This window comes from Chiloscyllium punctatum, chromosome 34 (assembly GCF_047496795.1).
Source record: "Chiloscyllium punctatum isolate Juve2018m chromosome 34, sChiPun1.3, whole genome shotgun sequence".
NCBI lineage: Eukaryota > Metazoa > Chordata > Chondrichthyes > Orectolobiformes > Hemiscylliidae > Chiloscyllium > Chiloscyllium punctatum.
Genome location: NC_092772.1, coordinates 47,255,882 through 47,273,561, shown reverse-complemented (window position 1 = coordinate 47,273,561; position 17,680 = coordinate 47,255,882). Strand labels below are relative to the sequence as shown.

General features: G+C 57.1%; 1 protein-coding gene across 1 annotated transcript in view; it reads left to right on the top strand.

Moving 5' to 3' along the window:
- Positions 1–938: 938 nt before the first annotated feature.
- Positions 939–17,680, top strand: part of LOC140458814 (sialic acid-binding Ig-like lectin 10) — a 24,236-nt gene continuing 7,494 nt past the window's right edge. The window contains exons 1-7 of the mRNA XM_072553463.1: positions 939–1,241; positions 2,401–2,655; positions 3,167–3,424; positions 5,161–5,445; positions 7,524–7,799; positions 10,022–10,315; positions 11,486–11,588. Of these exons, the coding sequence (XP_072409564.1) occupies positions 1,184–1,241; positions 2,401–2,655; positions 3,167–3,424; positions 5,161–5,445; positions 7,524–7,799; positions 10,022–10,315; positions 11,486–11,588 (1,529 nt within the window). The 5' untranslated portion in view covers positions 939–1,183. The remainder of the gene's footprint in view (positions 1,242–2,400; positions 2,656–3,166; positions 3,425–5,160; positions 5,446–7,523; positions 7,800–10,021; positions 10,316–11,485; positions 11,589–17,680) is intronic.

Here is a 17,680-nt window from a genome sequence, read left to right as displayed (position 1 = left end):
GTCCCCCCATCAAACACTCCAGGGACAGGGACAGCATGGGGTTAGATACAGAGTAAAGCTTCCTCTACACTGTCGCGCCCATCAAACACTCCCAGGGACAGGGACAGCACGGGGTTAGATACAGAGTAAAGCTCCCTCTACACTGTCCCCCCCATCAAACACTCCCAGGGACAGGGACAGCACGGGGTTAGATACAGAGTAAAGCTCCCTCTACACTGTCCCCCCCCATCAAACACTCCCAGGGACAGGGACAGCACGAGGTTAGATACAGAGTAAAGCTCCCTCTACACTGTCCCCCCCATCAAACACTCCCAGGGACGCGGACAGCATAGGGTTAGATACAGAGTAAAGCTGCCTCTACACTGTCCCCCCCATCAAACACTCCCAGGGACGCGGACGGCATAGGGTTAGATACAGAGTAAAGCTCCCTCTACACTGTCGCGCCCATCAAACACTCCCAGGGACAGGGACAGCACGGGGTTAGATACAGAGTAAAGCTCTCTCTACACTGTCCCCCCATCAAACACTCCCAGGACAGGGACAGCACGGGGTTAGATACAGAGTAAAGCTCCCTCTACACTGTCCCCCCATCAAACACTCTCAGGGACAGGGACAGCACGGGGTTAGATACAGAGTAAAGCTCCCTCTACACTGTCGCCCCCATCAAACACTCCCAGGGACAGGGACAGCATGGGGTTAGATACAGAGTAAAGCTCCCTCTACACTGTCCCCCCATCAAACACTCCCAGGGACAGGGACAGCACGGGGTTAGATACAGAGTAAAGCTCCCTCTACACTGTTTCCCCTACATCAAACCCGAGCGGACAGTATCCCTGTGTAACAGGACAGAGGAAGGGGCTGAATGGCCTCTTGCTCCCTCTCTCTCTCTCTCTCTCTCTCTCTCTCTCAGTCTGTTCTGTGTTGCCTGTTTCCAGGCCGGGTCCTGAGGCCGACCATATTGTCCGAGGGGGAGATAGTCCAGGGGAACGTGAGCACGTTGAGGTGTACGATTGGTGCGGAGTGCAGTGTGTCCGGGCTAAACCTGACCTGGCGAAATCTCACCAGCCTGAACCTCTCGGAGCCAGTGGGAGCGAGTCACTGGGACAATGTCACCTCCCTCATCACGACCTCGCTCAGCTTCCGAGCCTCTCCCGACGAGAACGGGAAACAGATCGTCTGCCTGATGGTGCTCCCCAGCGCGGGTCTCAACTCACTGCAGACTCTCTCTCTCGATGTCAAATGTGAGTGTGTTCCCTGGTGTGGAAGGGGTCGGACTGTGGTGGACAACGTTAGGAAGCAGCCAACACCAGGCTCGAGTCCAGCCGGGTCATTTGGACACACCAGCAATACCCAAAAGCACCGGATCGAGGAGCAGTGTCCCGAAAGCTAGTGCGTCCAAAGAAACCTGTCAGACTCTAACCTGGGGCAGTGGGATTGTTAATGACATACATGCTGAACGTTTCCAGGGTTACCCCCTCCTCCAGCCCCTACACCCCCTCCCTATCTCTGTAACCCCCTCCAGCCCCCTACACCCCCTCCCTATCTCTGTAATCCCCTCCGGCCCCTACACCCCCTCCCTATCTCTGTAATCCCCTCCGGCCCCTACACCCCCTCCCTATCTCTGTAACCCCCTCCAGCCCCTACACCCCCTCCCTATCTCTGTAACCCACTCCAGCCCCTACACCCCCTCCCTATCTCTATAACCTCCTCCGCCCCACACACCCCCTCCCTATCTCTGTAACCTCCTCTGCCCCCTACACCCCCTCCCTATCTCTGTAACCCTCTCCAGCCCCTACACCCCCTCCCTATCTCTGTAACCCTCTCCAGCCCCTACACCCCCTCCCTATCTCTGTAACCCCCCTCCAGCCCCTACACCCCCCCTATCTCTGTAACCCCCTCCAGCCCCTACACCCCCCTCCCTATCTCTGTAACCCCCTCCAGCCCATACACCCCCTCCCTATCTCTGTAATCCCCTCCAGCCCCTACACCCCCTCCCTATCTCTGTAACCCCCCTCCAGCCCCTACACCCCCTCCCTATCTCTGTAACCCCCTCCAGCCCCTACACCCCCTCCCTATCTCTGTAACCCCCTCCAGCCCCTACACCCCCTCCCTATCTCTGTAACCCCCCTGTAGCCCCTACACCCCCTCCCTGTCCTGAGGGCGAGTGTGTGAATCTATCTCACAGGGTGGGGTGGAGTGTTGGGGTTGGGAATGTCGAACCCGTTCCCACCGGGAATGTGTGGGGAACTGTCTGGACGTACTGGCGAGGTGGGAGGTTACGTGAGGGGGAGTGAAGGATCTGTCAGTGCAGGGGGGGGTGAGCGGTGGATAGCCGAAGAGCCTCACTAGCAGGGGAGCAGACGGGCGAATGGACTCATGGCTGTGAACGTTTAATTTCAGATGGCCCAAGGATGGGAGATTTGCAGCCGGTGAATGTGAAGGAGCAGGAGTCTGTGCAGATGGTGTGTAATGTGAGCAGTAATCCAGTCAGCACGATAACGTGGTACCGAGGCAGCGAGAGGCTTGGGTCAGCTCTCGGGGAGGCCCTGACCCTGAACATCTCCAACATCACGGCCCGAGACCAGGGCAATTATACCTGCAGGGCCCACAATCGGATTGGCCAAGCAACACAGACAGTGCCCATCACTGTACAGTGTGAGTATTCTGTGTTAGACCAGAGATCCCTGAATCCAGACCCATCCCGAACCCATTCTGACTGGGACACGCCCTGGGACAGGGACAACTCCCTCTACACTGTCCCCCATCAAACACTCCCTGGGACAGGGACAGCACGGGGTTAGATACAGAGTAAAGCTCTCTCTACACTGTCCCCCATCAAACACTCCCAGGGACAGGGACAGCACAGGGTTAGATACAGAGTAAAGCTCTCTCTACACTGTCCCCCCATCAAACACCCCCAGGGACAGGGACAGCACGGGGTTAGATACAGAGTAAAGCTCCCTCTACACTGTCCCTCCATCACACCCTCCCAGGGACAGGGACAGCACGGGGTTAGATACAGAGTAAAGCTCCCTCTACACTGCTAGTTTCCCAAGATTGCACTATTTCTCATGAGTGTTCACCCCTTGCCTCTGTATCACAGAGTTACTGAAAATGTGTGTGTTTTGTTCCCCTCCATCTTGACGCTGCCCATTCTCTGCTCCAGCCCCTCCCAGGATACATTGGATGGGTGGGAGCGTTGGCGTGTTGGACGGGACGTTATTCCGACAGGATTGTGTGGTGGACAGTTACCCAGTGTCCAATACCAGCTGGAGGAGGGGAAGCCGAATTCTCAATGAGTCCGTCTCTAACACTCTCACCCTGGTCATCCCTACCATGGGGAAGGGAGACTCCGACCTCTACACCTGTTCCAGCATCAATCCCTTCGGGAACGCCAGCCAATCCCTTCACATCCGACTGGAATGTAAGTAACGAGGCAGAGTCGCGAAGGTGGAGGGAGCCGGACAGAGCTGGGGGATAGGGAAGGGATCTTCGGAGCCTCCCTGGATTCCAGCGGTTATCCCGATATCTCCCATCCCTCTGTCCGTGAGAAACAGCTGATCCTGATCCCACATCCCCACCCCCACCCCCACCCCCACATCACCGGCCCACCCAAAACTCCAGCATGTCCCAAACTCTCCTTCATCTCTGTCCCAACTTCCACCGACATTCCGTCCCAGCCCCTACACCCCCTCCCTATCTCTGTAACCCCCTCCAGCCCCTACACCCCCTCCCTATCTCTGTAACCCCCTCCAGCCCCTACACCCCCTCCCTATCTCTGTAACCCCCTCCAGCCCCTACACCCCCTCCCTATCTCTGTAACCCCCTCCAGCCCCTACACCCCCTCCCTATCTCTGTAACCCCCTCCAGCCCCTACACCCCCTCCCTATCTCTGTAACCCCCTCCAGCCCCTACACCCCCTCCCTATCTCTGTAACCCCCTCCAGCCCCTACACCCCCTCCCTATCTCTGTAACCCCCTCCAGCCCCTACATCCCCTCCCTATCTCTGTAACCCCCTCCAGGCCCTACACCCCCTCCCTATCTCTGTAACCCCCCTCCAGCCCCTACACCCCCCTCTCTCTGCTCCCACCATGTTCTGGGGCAGGGGACAGTGGTGATGGGGGCTTCACTCCAGGTGGGACGGTGCAGACTGCGAGGAGTTGATGCAGTGCCCCTCAGAGCTGGGGGTGGGTAAGGGGGAGACTGAATTGGGGCGATCGGACTCCCCGGGTATGGCGGGGGGGGGGGGGTTGGTGGAGTGGGATGATCGAGTCAGCGAGGGGGGGGTGACCCTGTCCTCAGGGATGCGAGGACGAGTCACCAGATGGAGACCGATCGAGGGAACCGACCGGGGGAGGGCGAGGGGAGGGGGGACGTGTTTATTGACAGAGAGGGAGAGAGAGAGGTCGGAGTTAATGGTTCAGATCTGAGTGACCCCTCCCTCGGAAATATGACCGGGATCTGGTTGGGAGGGAGGGTGGGAGTCACAGGGGAGATCATGGTGGTGCAGGAGTACCGACTCGCGCGGGATCCTCCTGTGCGCGACACATCTGAGACTCCCTCCAACAGTGGGAGGAAGGGGCTTTGTTAGAGTCGGTCTGTTTGTGCTCAATCCTGGTCTCCCTGCTACAGGAAGGAGGTTGTGAAACTTGAGAGGGTTTCAGAAAAGATTTACAAGGATGTTGCCAGGGTTGGAGGGTCTGAGCTACAGGGAGAGGCTGAACAGGCTGGGGCTGTTTTCCCTGGAGCGTCGGAGGCTGAGGGGTGACCTTATAGAGGTTTATAAAATCATGAGGGACATGGAGAGGGTAAATAGACAAGGTCTTTTCCCTGGGGTGGGGGAGTCCAGAACTAGAGGGGCATAGGTTTAGGGTGAGAGGGGAAAGATATAAAAGGGACCTAAGGGGCAACGTTTTCACCCAGAGGGTGGTACGTGTATGGAATGAGCTGCCAGAGGATGTGGTGGAGGCTGGTACAATGACAGCATTTAAAAGGCATCTGGATGGGGACATGAATAGGAAGGGGTTTGGGGGGATATGGGCCGGGTGCTGGCAGGTGGGACTAGATTGGGTTGGGATATCTGGGTGGGTATGGGGGAGTCGGGCCGAAGGGTCTGTTTCCGTGCCGCACAGCTCTGTGACTGCGTGTTGTCCCGTGCAGACTCTCCGAGGAACATCTCCATCACCCTGGACCACCACGAGGCCCTCAATGCGTCCATCGAGATGTCCGAGGGGGAGTCCGTCTCTCTCCTCTGCACCGTGGACAGTGAGCCAATGGCCAACCTGAGCTGGACGCTGGACGGGGAAATCCGGAACGCTAGCCCCTGGAGCGCCCGACTCTGGCTGACCATCCCGAACGTCACATACCAGGATCATGGTCTGCACACGTGCACAGCACACAATCCCCACGGAGCATCCCAGCGTTCACTCACCATCAACGTGAACTGTAAGTGTTTACCTTACCCAACAGGAGGCCATTCAGCCCCCAATCCCGTCTGTGACACAGGAGCTGGAGGCCATTCAGCCCCTCCCCCACCCCCACCTCCAGCCTGTAACACGGGAACAGGAGGCCATTCAGCCCATCCTCTGCCATTCCCCCCCCCCATTCCCTCCTTCCCTGTAGGATTGGATTCCCCACACACCCTCCAATTCCCTGTGGGAGTGGAGTCACCCATTTCCACCAGTCCGCTGTAGGATTGGATCCCCCATTCAACCCATTCCCTGTGGGATTGGATTCCCCCATTCCCCCTATTCCCTGTGGGATTGGATCCCCCATTCCCTCCCAATTCCCAGTGGGATTTGATCCCCATTCCTTTCCCAATTCCCTGTGGGATTGGATCCCCCATTCCGGCCAATTCCCTGTGGGATTGGATCCCCATTCCCTGTGGGATTGGATTCCTCAATTCCCCCATTCCCTGTATGATTGGATCCCCATTCCCTGTGGGATTGGATCCCCCATTCCCCTCAATTCCCTGTGGGATTGGATCCCCATTCCCTGTGGAATTGGATTCCCCATTCCCCCATTCCCTGTGGGATTGGATCCCCATTCACTGTGGGATTGGATCCCCATTCACTGTGGGATTGGATCCCCCAATGCCCCCCTTCCCTGTGGGATTAGATCCCTTATTCCCTGTGGGATTGAATCCCCATTCCCTGTGGAATTGGATCCCCCAATACCCCCAATTCCCTGTGGGATTGGATCCCCCATTCCCTGTGGGATTGGATCCCCATTCCCTGTGGGACTGGATCCCCCATTCCCCGCATTCTCTGTGGGATTGGATCCCCCATTCAAGCCATTCCCTGTGGGATTGGATCCCCTATTCCCCCCATTCCCTGTGGGATTGGATCCCCCATTCCCCCCATTCCCTGTGGGATTGGATCCCCCATTCCCTCCCAATTCCCTGTGGGATTGGATCCCACATTCCCTGTGGGATTGGATCCCCATTCCCTGTGGGATTGGATCACCCATTCCCTCCAATTCCCTTTGGGATTAGATCCCCCATTCCCCTCCATTCCCTTTTGGATTGAATCCCCAATTCCCTTTTGAATTGGATCCCCCATTTCCTGTGGGATTGGATTCCCCATTCCCTCCCAATTCCCTGTGGGATTGGATCCCCATTCATTCCTAATTCCATGAGGGATTGGATCTCCCATTCCGGCCAATTCCCTGTGGGATTGGATCACCCAATTCCCCCATTCCCTGTGGGATTGGATCACTATTTCCTGTGGGATTGGGTCCCCCATTCCCCCAAATTCCCTGTAGGATTGAATCCCCAATTCCCTGTGGGATTGGATCCCCCATTCCCCCTTAATTCCCTGTGGGATTGGATCCCACATTCCCTGTGGGATTGGATCCCCATTCCCTGTGGGATTGGATCACCCATTCCCTCCAATTCCCTTTGGGATTAGATCCCCCATTCCCCTCCATTCCCTTTTGGATTGAATCCCCAATTCCCTGTGGGATTGGATCCCCCATTCCCCCCACCCCCCCCCCCCCCCCCCCCCCCGCCATTCCCTGTGAGATTGGATTCCCATTCCCTGTGGGATTGGAGCCTCCATTCCCTGTGGGTTTGGATCCCCCCTTCCCCCCAATTCCCTGTGGAATTGGATCCCCGATTCCCTGTGGGATTGAATCCCCCATTCCGCCCCATTCCCTGTGGAATTGGATCCCCCATTCCCTGTGGGATTGGATCCACCATTCCCCCCCATTCCCTGTGGGATTGGATCCCCATTCCCTGTGGGATTGGATCCCCCATTCCCCCCCATTCCCTGTGGGATTGGATCCCCCATTCCCCCCCACGTTGACAGACGATCAAATGGGAGTGATCCCCTGACCGTTTCAGAATTGCCCCCTGACGCAGGCGCAGACCATTCGGCCCGTCCTGCCCATCCTGTACAGGGCAGAATCCTGGGGTTAAGGCTGGCTGACACGGGGGGAGGGGGTGGGAGTTAAGGGGTACACCCCCCCCCCCCACCCCCCTCCCCCCCCCCTCTCTGACCGCAGCCTCTGACCTTGCTTTCCAGACTCCCCGAAGGAAGTCTCGGTGCTGGTGCCAGCAGGGGACACCGGAATCCGAGAGGGGTGCGACGTCACCCTGAGGTGCCAGTGCGAGAGCCACCCCCCTGCCCGGAACTACAGCTGGATCCGGAAGGTTCCGGGCCACCCACCGCGGGTCATCGGCGTCAGGGAGACCCTGACCCTGCGCTCGGTCTCACGCCGAGAGAGCGCCGTGTTTTTCTGCCGAGTCAGCAACGATCTGGGGAGTGGCGAGTCGGCGCCGTTCCACCTCAACGTCGAGTGTAAGTCTGGCCTCCACTTCATTCGCGTAGCGCCCCGCGTCGGGGAGCAGAGTCCAAGGGGTCGGCCAGGGTGATGCTGAAGGCGCTCGGTTCACTCAGTCAGTTTTTCCATTTTCTGACTGTCGGGATGAGGGTGTCTCCGGCTTGCCCCTCCCTAATTGCCCTAGAGGGCAGTTAAGAGTCAGCCACATCGCTGTGGGACTGGAGTCACGTGTAGGCCGAGACCAGGTAAGGTGGGCAGTTTCCTACCCTGAAGGAGATGAGTGACCCAGATGCGGGGGGGGGCTTTCCCAAAAATGGTCATCACAAGATTCTTAATTTCATTGGATACCAATTCCCCACCATCTTCCGCAGTTGGATTTGAACCTGGCTCCCACAAACATTACCTCGGCCGATGGATGAAGACCACAACAACAATACCACTGAGGTCATCACCTCCTCAATACCGATTGAGGTGGGAGGGTCACGTTGGGGCTGTACAGGACATTGGTTAGGCCACTGTTGGGATATTGGGTGCAATTCTGGTCTCCTTCCTATCGGAAAGATGTTGTGAAACTTGAAAGGGTTCAGAAAAGATTTACAAGGATGTTGCCAGGGTTGGAGGATCTGAGCTACAGGGAGAGGCTGAACAGGCTGGGGCTGTTTTCCCCGGAGCGTCGGAGGCTGAGGGGTGACCTTATAGAGGTTTATAAAATCATGAGGGACATGGAGAGGGTAAATAGACAAGGTCTTTTCCCCCTGGGGTCGGGGGAGTCCAAAAGCATTCAGGTCAGAAACAGTGAATGTTTTCAAGAGGGAGTTACAGGTAAATAAAAACTGAAAGAGCCGCAGATTCTGTAAATCAGATCCGAAAACAGAATCTCAGCAGGTCAGGCAGCATCAATGGAGAGAGGTCAGCAGGTAATGCTTCAGGTTGAGTGACCTGAACACAGCTCGAAGGGATGAAGGGTAAGGGGAGAAGCAAGGACCAGGTGCCTCAGTGGTTAGCAATGCTGCCTCTCAGCACCAGGGACCCGGGTTCGATCCCACCCTCGGGCAACTGTCTGGGTGGGGTTTGCACATTCTCCCCGTGTCTGGGTGGGTTTCCTCCCACAGTCGAAAGATGTACAGGTTAGGGTGGGTTGGCCATGGGAAATTGTCCCATAGTGCTCAGGGATGTGTAGGTTAGGGTGGATTGGCCATGGGAAATTACCCATAGTGCCCAGGGATGTGCAGGTTAGGGTGGATTGGCCATGGGAAATTGTCCCATAGTGTCCAGGGATGTGCAGGTTAGGGTGGGTTGGCCATGGGAAATTGTCCCATAGTGCTCAGGGATGTGTAGGTTAGGGTGGATTGGCCATGGGAAATTACCCATAGTGCCCAGGGATGTGCAGGTTAGGGTGGATTGGCCATGGGAAATTGTCCCATAGTGTCCAGGGATGTGCAGGTTAGGGTGGATTGGCCATGGGAAATTGTCCCATAGTGCCCAGGGATATGTAGGTTAGGGTGGATTGGTCATGGGAAATTGTCCCATAGTGTCCAGGGATGTGCAGGTTAGGGTGGATTGGCCATGGGAAATTGTCCCATAGTGCCCAGGGATGTGGAGGTTAGGGTGGATTGGCCATGGGGAATTGTCCCATAGTGCCCAGGGATGTGCAGGTTAGGGTGGATTGGCCATGGGAAATTGTCCCATAGTGTCCAGGGATGTGTAGGTTAGGGTGGATTGGCCATGGGAAATTACCCATAGTGTCCAGGGATGTGTAGGTTAGGGTGGATTGGCCATGGGAAATTACCCATAGTGTCCAGGGATGTGCAGGTTAGGGTGGATTGGCCATGGGAAATTGTCCCATAGTGTCCAGGGATGTGTAGGTTAGGGTGGATTGGCCATGGGAAATTACCCATAGTGTCCAGGGATGTGTAGGTTAGGGTGGATTGGCCATGGGAAATTGTCCCATAGTGCCCAGGGATGTGCAGGTTAGGGTGGATTGGCCATGGGAAATTACCCATAGTGCCCAGGGATGTGCAGGTTAGGGTGGGTTGGCCATGGGAAATTGTCCCATAGTGTCCAGGGATGTGCGGGTGGGTCTGGGTGGGAGTGCTCTTGGGAGGGTCAGTGCAGGCCGAATGGGCTGAATGGCGGCTCTCACAGCCAAACAGAAGAAGAGCAGTAAGATATGTGTCAGTAATCTACGCTTCATTGACCTGTCTCTCTCTCTCTCTCTCTCTCTCTCTTCCTTTCTCAGATGGTCCGGAGATTTCTCGAGAGTCGAAATGTGCAGAGAGGGCAGAGGGGATCACCTGCGTCTGTGCGGCCAACTCCAACCCTCCAGCAGTTATCACCTGGCACCTGCCCCATGCCAACCTCAGCGGTAACCAAACACATGGAGGGTTTGTGTCTGAGCAGCTCCGAGAGGGGCATCTGGTGAAGGGGTTCCTGATCCTGACGGGACACCAGGATGAAGAGGAAGTGGTGGTATCCTGCTCAGTTCGAAACCCCCACGGAGCATCCTTGTTCAAGGTGTACCTCTGGGGCAAAGGTAAGAGGGCCACATCACCGGGGTCAGAGGCACAGTCCGATCCCAGAACTTCAGGACCACGCCAAACCTCCATGTAAACTCAGCACTGACCCTCCGACAGTGCCCACTCCCTCAGCACTGACCCTCCGACAGTGCCCACTCCCTCAGCACTGACCCTCCGACAGTGCCCACTCCCTCAGCACTGACCCTCCGACAGTGCCCACTCCCTCAGCACTGACCCTCCGACAGTGCCCACTCCCTCAGCACTGACCCTCCGACAGTGCCCACTCCCTCAGCACGGACCCTCTGACAGTGCCCACTCCCTCAGCACTGACCCTCCGACAGTGCGGCACTCCCTCAGCACTGACCCTCCGACAGTGCCCACTCCCTCAGCACTGACCCTCCGACAGTGCCGACTCCCTCAGCACTGACCCTCCGACTGTGCCCACTCCCTCAGCACGGACCCTCTGACACTGCCCACTCCCTCAGCACTGACCCTCCGACAGTGCCCACTCCCTCAGCATGGACCCTCTGACAGTGCCCACTCCCTCAGCACTGACCCTCCGACAGTGCCCACTCCCTCAGCACTGACCCTCCGACAGTGCCCACTCCCTCAGCACTGACCCTCCGACAGTGCCCACTCCCTCAGCACTGACCCACCGACAGTGCCCACTCCCTCAGCACTGACCCTCCGACAGTGCGGCGCTCCCTCAGCACTGACCCTCCGACAGTGCACACTCCCTCAGCACTGATCCTCTGACAGTGCCCACTCCCTCAGCACTGACCCTCCGACAGTGCGGCACTCCCTCAGCACTGACCCTCCGACCGTGCGGCACTCCCTCAGCACTGACCCTCCGACAGTGCCCGCTCCCTCAGCACTGACCCTCCGACAGTGCCCGCTCCCTCAGCACTGACCCGCCGACAGTGCGGAAATCCCTCAGCACTGACCCTCCGACAGTGCCCGCTCCCTCAGCACTGACCCTCCGACAGTGCACACTCCCTCAGCACTGACCCTCCGACAGTGCCCACTCCCTCAGCACTGACCCTCCGACAGTGCAATGTGACTTGTGGTAATCCCATCATTCTGTGTGTGAGACAGTGCCTCTCTCTGTCAGATATAAGGGTGATCTCCGAGTTGGGTTATCTCCGACCGAGCGTCCACTCAGAGTGAGTCTTGAATTTCTATTTCAGGGGAAGGACACCTTGTGAACTTGGTGCTGGCTGTTATTGTTGGAGCCCTCGCAATGCTCGTCCTGATGCTGTCATTGTGTTTGATTTCTCTCTTCTGTAAAAGGTGAGCAACCTCTCGCTGTCCTGAAAAGACAACACTGTTCCCACTCTCACCTCACACAGGACTGCAGCCTTTACATACTCCCTGTCCCTCTCAAACTCAGCTATCTGAACCAGAAATGTCTGCTGTGCTCCGAGTGTGGGTCTAACTGAGGGATACGGAGACTGGAACTGTGCACGGTGCTCCGAGTGTGGGTCTGACTGAGGGATACGGAGACTGGAACTGTGCACGGTGCTCCGAGTGTGGGTCTAACTGAGGGATACGGAGACTGGAACTGTGCACGGTGCTCCGAGTGTGGGTCTGACTGAAGGATACGGAGACTGGAACTGTGCACGGTGTTCCGAGTGTGGGTCTAACTGAGGGATACGGAGACCGGAACTGTGCACGGTGCTCCGAGTGTGGGTCTGACTGAAGGATACGGAGACTGGAACTGTGCACGGTGCTCCGAGTGTGGGTCTGACTGAGGGATACAGAGACTGGAACTGTGCACGGTGCTCCGAGTGTGGGTCTAACTGAGGGATACGGAGACTGGAACTGTGCACGGTGCTCCAAGTGTGGGTCTGACTGAGGGATACAGAGACTGGAACTGTGCACGGAGCTCCGAGTGTGGGTCTGACTGAGGGATACGGAGACTGGAACTGTGCACGGTGCTCCGAGTGTGGGTCTGACTGAGGGAGACGGAGACTGGAACTGTGCACGGTGCTCCGAGTGTAGGTCTGACTGAGGGATACGGAGACTGGAACTGTGCACGGTGCTCCGAGTGTGGGTCGAACTGAGGGATACGGAGACTGGAACTGTGCACGGTGCTCCGAGTGTGGGTCTAACTGAGGGATACGGAGACTGGAACTGTGCACGGTGCTCCGAGTGTGGGTCTGACTGAGGGATACGGAGACTGGAACTGTGCACGGTGCTCCGAGTGTGGGTCTAACTGAGGGATACGGAGACTGGAACTGTGCACGGTGCTCCGAGTGTGGGTCTAACTGAGGGATACGGAGACTGGAACTATGCATGGTGCTCCGAGTGTGGGTCTAACTGAGGGATACTGTGACTGAAACTGTGCACGGTGCTCCGAGTGTGGGTCTAACTGAGGGATACGGAGACTGGAACTGTGCACGGTGCTCCGAGTGTGGGTCTAACTGAGGGATACTGTGACTGAAACTGTGCACGGTGCTCCGAGTGTGGGTCTAACTGAGGGATACGGAGACTAGAACTGTGCACAGTGCCCCGAGTGTGGGTCTAACTGAGGGATATAAAGACTGGAACTGTACACGGTGCTCCGAGTGTGGGTCTAACTGAGGGATACGGAGACAGGAACTGTGCACGGTGCTCCGAGTGTGGGCCTGACTGAGGGACACGGAGACTGGAACTGTGCACGGTGCTCCGAGTGTGGGTCTGACAGAGGGATATAAAGACTGGAACTGTGCACGGTGCTCCGAGTGTGGGTCTAACTGAGGGATAGGGAGAGTGGAACTGTGCACGGTGCTCCGAGTGTGGGTCTGACAGAGGGATACGGAGACTGGAACTGTGCACGGTGCTCCGAGTGTGGGTCTGACTGAGGGATACGGAGACTGGAACTGTGCACGGTGCTCCGAGTGTGGGTTTAACTGAGGGATACGGAGACTGGAACTGTACACGGTGCTCCGAGTGTGGGTCTAAATGAGGGATACAGAGACTGGAACTGTGCACGGTGCTCCGAGTGTGGGTCTAAATGAGGGATACGGAGACTGGAACTGTGCAGTTGCTCCGAGTGTGGGTCTAATTGAGGGATACGGAGAACGGAACTGTTCACGGTGCTCCGAGTGTGGGTCTAACTGAGGGATACGGAGACTAGAACTGTGCACAGTGCTCCGAGTGTGGGTCTAACTGAGGGATACGGACACTGGAATTGTGCACAGTGCTCCGAGTGTGGGTCTAACTGAGGGATATAAAGACTGGAACTGTACACGGTGCTCCGAGTGTGGGTCTAACTGAGGGATACGGAGACAGGAACTGTGCACGGTGCTCCGAGTGTGGGCCTGACTGAGGGACACGGAGACTGGAACTGTGCACGGTGCTCCGAGTGTGGGCCTGACTGAGGGACACGGAGACTGGAACTGTTCACGGTGCTCCGAGTGTGGGTCTGACAGAGGGATACGGAGACTGGGACTGTGCACGGTGCTCCGAGTGTGGGTCTGACTGAGGGATAGGGAGAGTGGAACTGTGCACGGTGCTCCGAGTGTGGGTCTGACTGAGGGATAGGGAGAGTGGAACTGTGCACGGTGCTCCGAGTGTGGGTCTGACTGAGGGATACGGAGACTGGAACTGTGCACAGTGCTCCGAGTGTGGGTCTAACTGAGGGATTCGGAGACTGGAACTGTGCACGGTGCTCCGAGTGTGGGTCTGACTGAGGGATACGGAGAGAGGAACTGTGCACGGTGCTCCGAGTGTGGGTCGAACTGAGGGATACGGAGACTGGAACTGTGCACGGTGCTCCGAGTGTGGGTCTAAATGGGGGATACAGAGACTGGAACTGTGCACGATGCTCCGAGTGTGGGTCTAACTGAGGGATACGGAGACTGGAACTGTGCACAGTGCTCCGAGTGTGGGTCTAAATGGGGGATACAGAGACTGGAACTGTGCACGATGCTCCGAGTGTGGGTCTAACTGAGGGATAGGGAGAGTGGAACTGTGCACGGTGCTCCGAGTGTGTGTCTAAGTGAGGGATACGGAGACTGGAACTGTGCACGGTGCTCCGAGTGTGGGTCTGACTGAGGGACACGGAGACTGGAACTGTGCACGGTGCTCCGAGTGTGTGTCTAACTGAGGGATGCAGAGACTGGAACTGTGCACGGTGATCCGAGTGTGGGTCTGACTGTGGGATACGGAGACTGGAACAGTACACAGTGCTCCGAGTGTGGGTCTGACTGAGGGATACGGAGACTGGAACTGTGCACGGTGCTCCGAGTGTGGGTCTAACTGAGGGATACGGAGACTGGAACTGTGCACGGTGATCCGAGTGTGGGTCTGACTGAGGGATACAGAGACTGGAACTGTGCACGGTGCTCCGAGTGTGGTCTAACTGAGGGATACAGAGACTGGAACTGTGCACGGTGCTCCGAGTGTGGGTCTAACTGAGGGATACGGAGACTGGAACGGTGCACGGTGCTCCGAGTGTGGGTCTAACTGAGGGATACGGAGACTGGAACTGTGCACGGTGCTCCGAGTGTGGGTCTGACTGAGGGATACGGAGACTGGAACTGTGCACGGTGCTCCGAGTGTGGGTCTGACTGAGGGATACAGAGACTGGAACTGTGCACGGTGCTCCAAGTGTGGGTCTAACTGAGGGATACGGAGACTGGAACTGTGCACGGTGCTCCGAGTGTGGGTCTGACTGAGGGATACGGAGACTGGAACTGTGCACGGTGCTCCAAGAGTGGGTCTAACTGAGGGATACTGTGACTGAAACTGTGCACGGTGCTCCGAGTGTGGGTCTAACTGAGGGATACGGAGACTAGAACTGTGCACAGTGCTCCGAGTGTGGGTCTAACTGAGGGATATAAAGACTGGAACTGTACACGGTGCTCCGAGTGTGGGTCTAACTGAGGGATACGGAGACAGGAACTGTGCATGGTGCTCCGAGTGTGGGCCTGACTGAGGGACACGGAGACTGGAACTGTGCACGGTGCTCCGAGTGTGGGTCTGACAGAGGGATACGGAGACTGGAACTGTGCACGGTGCTCCGAGTGTGGGTCTGACTGAGGGATACGGAGACTGGAACTGTGCACGGTGCTCCGAGTGTGGGTCTAACTGAGGGATAGGGAGAGTGGAACTGTGCACGGTGCTCCGAGTGTGGGTCTGACAGAGGGATACAGAGACTGGAACTGTGCACGGTGCTCCGAGTGTGGGTCAGACTGAGGGATACGGAGACTGGAACTGTGCACGGTGCTCCGAGTGTGGGTCTGACTGAGGGATACGGAGACTGGAACTGTGCACGGTGCTCCGAGTGTGGGTCGGACTGAGGGATACGGAGACTGGAACTGTGCACAGTGCTCCGAGTGTGGGTCTGACTGAGGGATACAGAGACTGGAACTGTGCACAGTGCTCCGAGTGTGGGTCTGACTGAGGGATACAGAGACTGGAACTGTGCACGGTGCTCCGAGTGTGGGTCTAAGTGAGGGATACGGAGACTGGAACTGTGCACGGTGCTCCGAGTGTGGGTCTATCTGAGGGATACGGAGACTGGAGCTGTACACGGTGCTCCGAGTGTGGGTCTGACTGAGGGATACAGAGAATGGAACTGTGCACGGTGCTCCGAGTGTGGGTCTGACTGAGCGATAGGGAGACTGGAACTGTGCACAGTGCTCCGAGTGTGGGTCTAACTGAGGGATACAGAGACTGGAACTGTGCATGGTGCTCCGAGTGTGGGTCTAACTTAGGGATACGGAGACTGGAACTGTACACGGTGCTCCGAGTGTGGGTCTAACTGAGGGATACGGAGACTGGAACTGTGCACAGTGCTCCGAGTGTGGGTCTAACTGAGGGATACAGAGAATGGAACTGTGCACGGTGCTCCGAGTGTGGGTCTGACTGAGGGATACAGAGACTGGAATTGTGCACGGTGCTCCGAGTGTGGGTGTAACTGAGGGATACGGAGACTGGAACTGTACACGGTGCTCCGAGTGTGGGTCTAAATGAGGGATACGGAGACTGGAACTGTGCACGGTGCTCCGAGTGTGGGTTTAACTGAGGGACACGTAGACTGGAACTGTACACGGTGCTCCGAGTGCGGGTCTAAATGAGGGATACGGAGACTGGAACTGTGCACGGTGCTCCGAGTGTGGGTCTAACTGAGGGATACGGAGACTGGAACTGTGCAGTTGCTCCGAGTGTGGGTCTAACTGAGGGATACGGAGACTGGAACTGTGCACGCTGCTCCGAGTGTGAGTCTGACTGAGGGATACAGAGACTGGAACTGTGCACGCTGCTCCGAGTGTGGGTCTGACTGAGGGATACAGAGACTGGAACTGTGCACGGTGCTCCGAGTGTGGGTCTAACTGAGGGATACGGAGACTGGAACTGTGCACGGTGCTCCGAGTGTGGGTCTAACTGAGGGATACGGAGACTGGACCTGTGCACGGTGCTCCGAGTGTGGGTCTAACTGAGGGATACTGTGACTGAAACTGTGCACGGTGCTCCGAGTGTGGGTCTAACTGAGGGATACGGAGACTAGAACTGTGCACAGTGCTCCGAGTGTGGGTCTGACTGAGGGATAGGGAGAGTGGAACTGTGCACGGTGCTCCGAGTGTGGGTCTGACTGAGGGATACGGAGACTGGAACTGTGCACGGTGCTCCGAGTGTGGGTCGAACTGAGGGATATAAAGACTGGAACTGTACACGGTGCTCCGAGTGTGGGTCTAACTGAGGGATAGGGAGAGTGGAACTGTGCACGGTGCTCCGAGTGTGGGTCGAACTGAGGGATATAAAGACTGGAACTGTACACGGTGCTCCGAGTGTGGGTCTAACTGAGGGATAGGGAGAGTGGAACTGTGCACGGTGCTCCGAGTGTGGGTCTGACAGAGGGATACGGAGACTGGAACTGTGCACGGTGCTCCGAGTGTGGGTCTGACTGAGGGATACGGAGACTGGAACTGTGCACGGTGCTCCGAGTGTGGGTCTAACTGGGGGATACAGAGACTGGAACTGTGCACGGTGCTCCGAGTGTGGGTCTAAGTGAGGGATAGGGAGAGTGGAACTGTGCACGGTGCTCCGAGTGTGGATCTAACCGAGGGATACGGAGACTGGAACTGTGCACGGTGCTCCGCGTGTGAGTCTAACTGAGGGATACAGAGACAGGAACTGTGCACGGTGCTCCGAGTGTGGGTCTGACTGAGGGATACGGAGACTGGAACTGTACACGGTGCTCCGAGTTTGGGTCTATCTGAGGAATACGGAGACTGGAGCTGTACACGGTGCTCCGAGTGTGGGTCTAACTGAGCGATAGGGAGACTGGAACTGTGCACGGTGCTCCGAGTGTGGGTCTAACTGAGGGATAGGGAGACTGGAACTGTGCACAGTGCTCCGAGTGTGGGTCTAACTGAGGGATACAGAGACTGGAA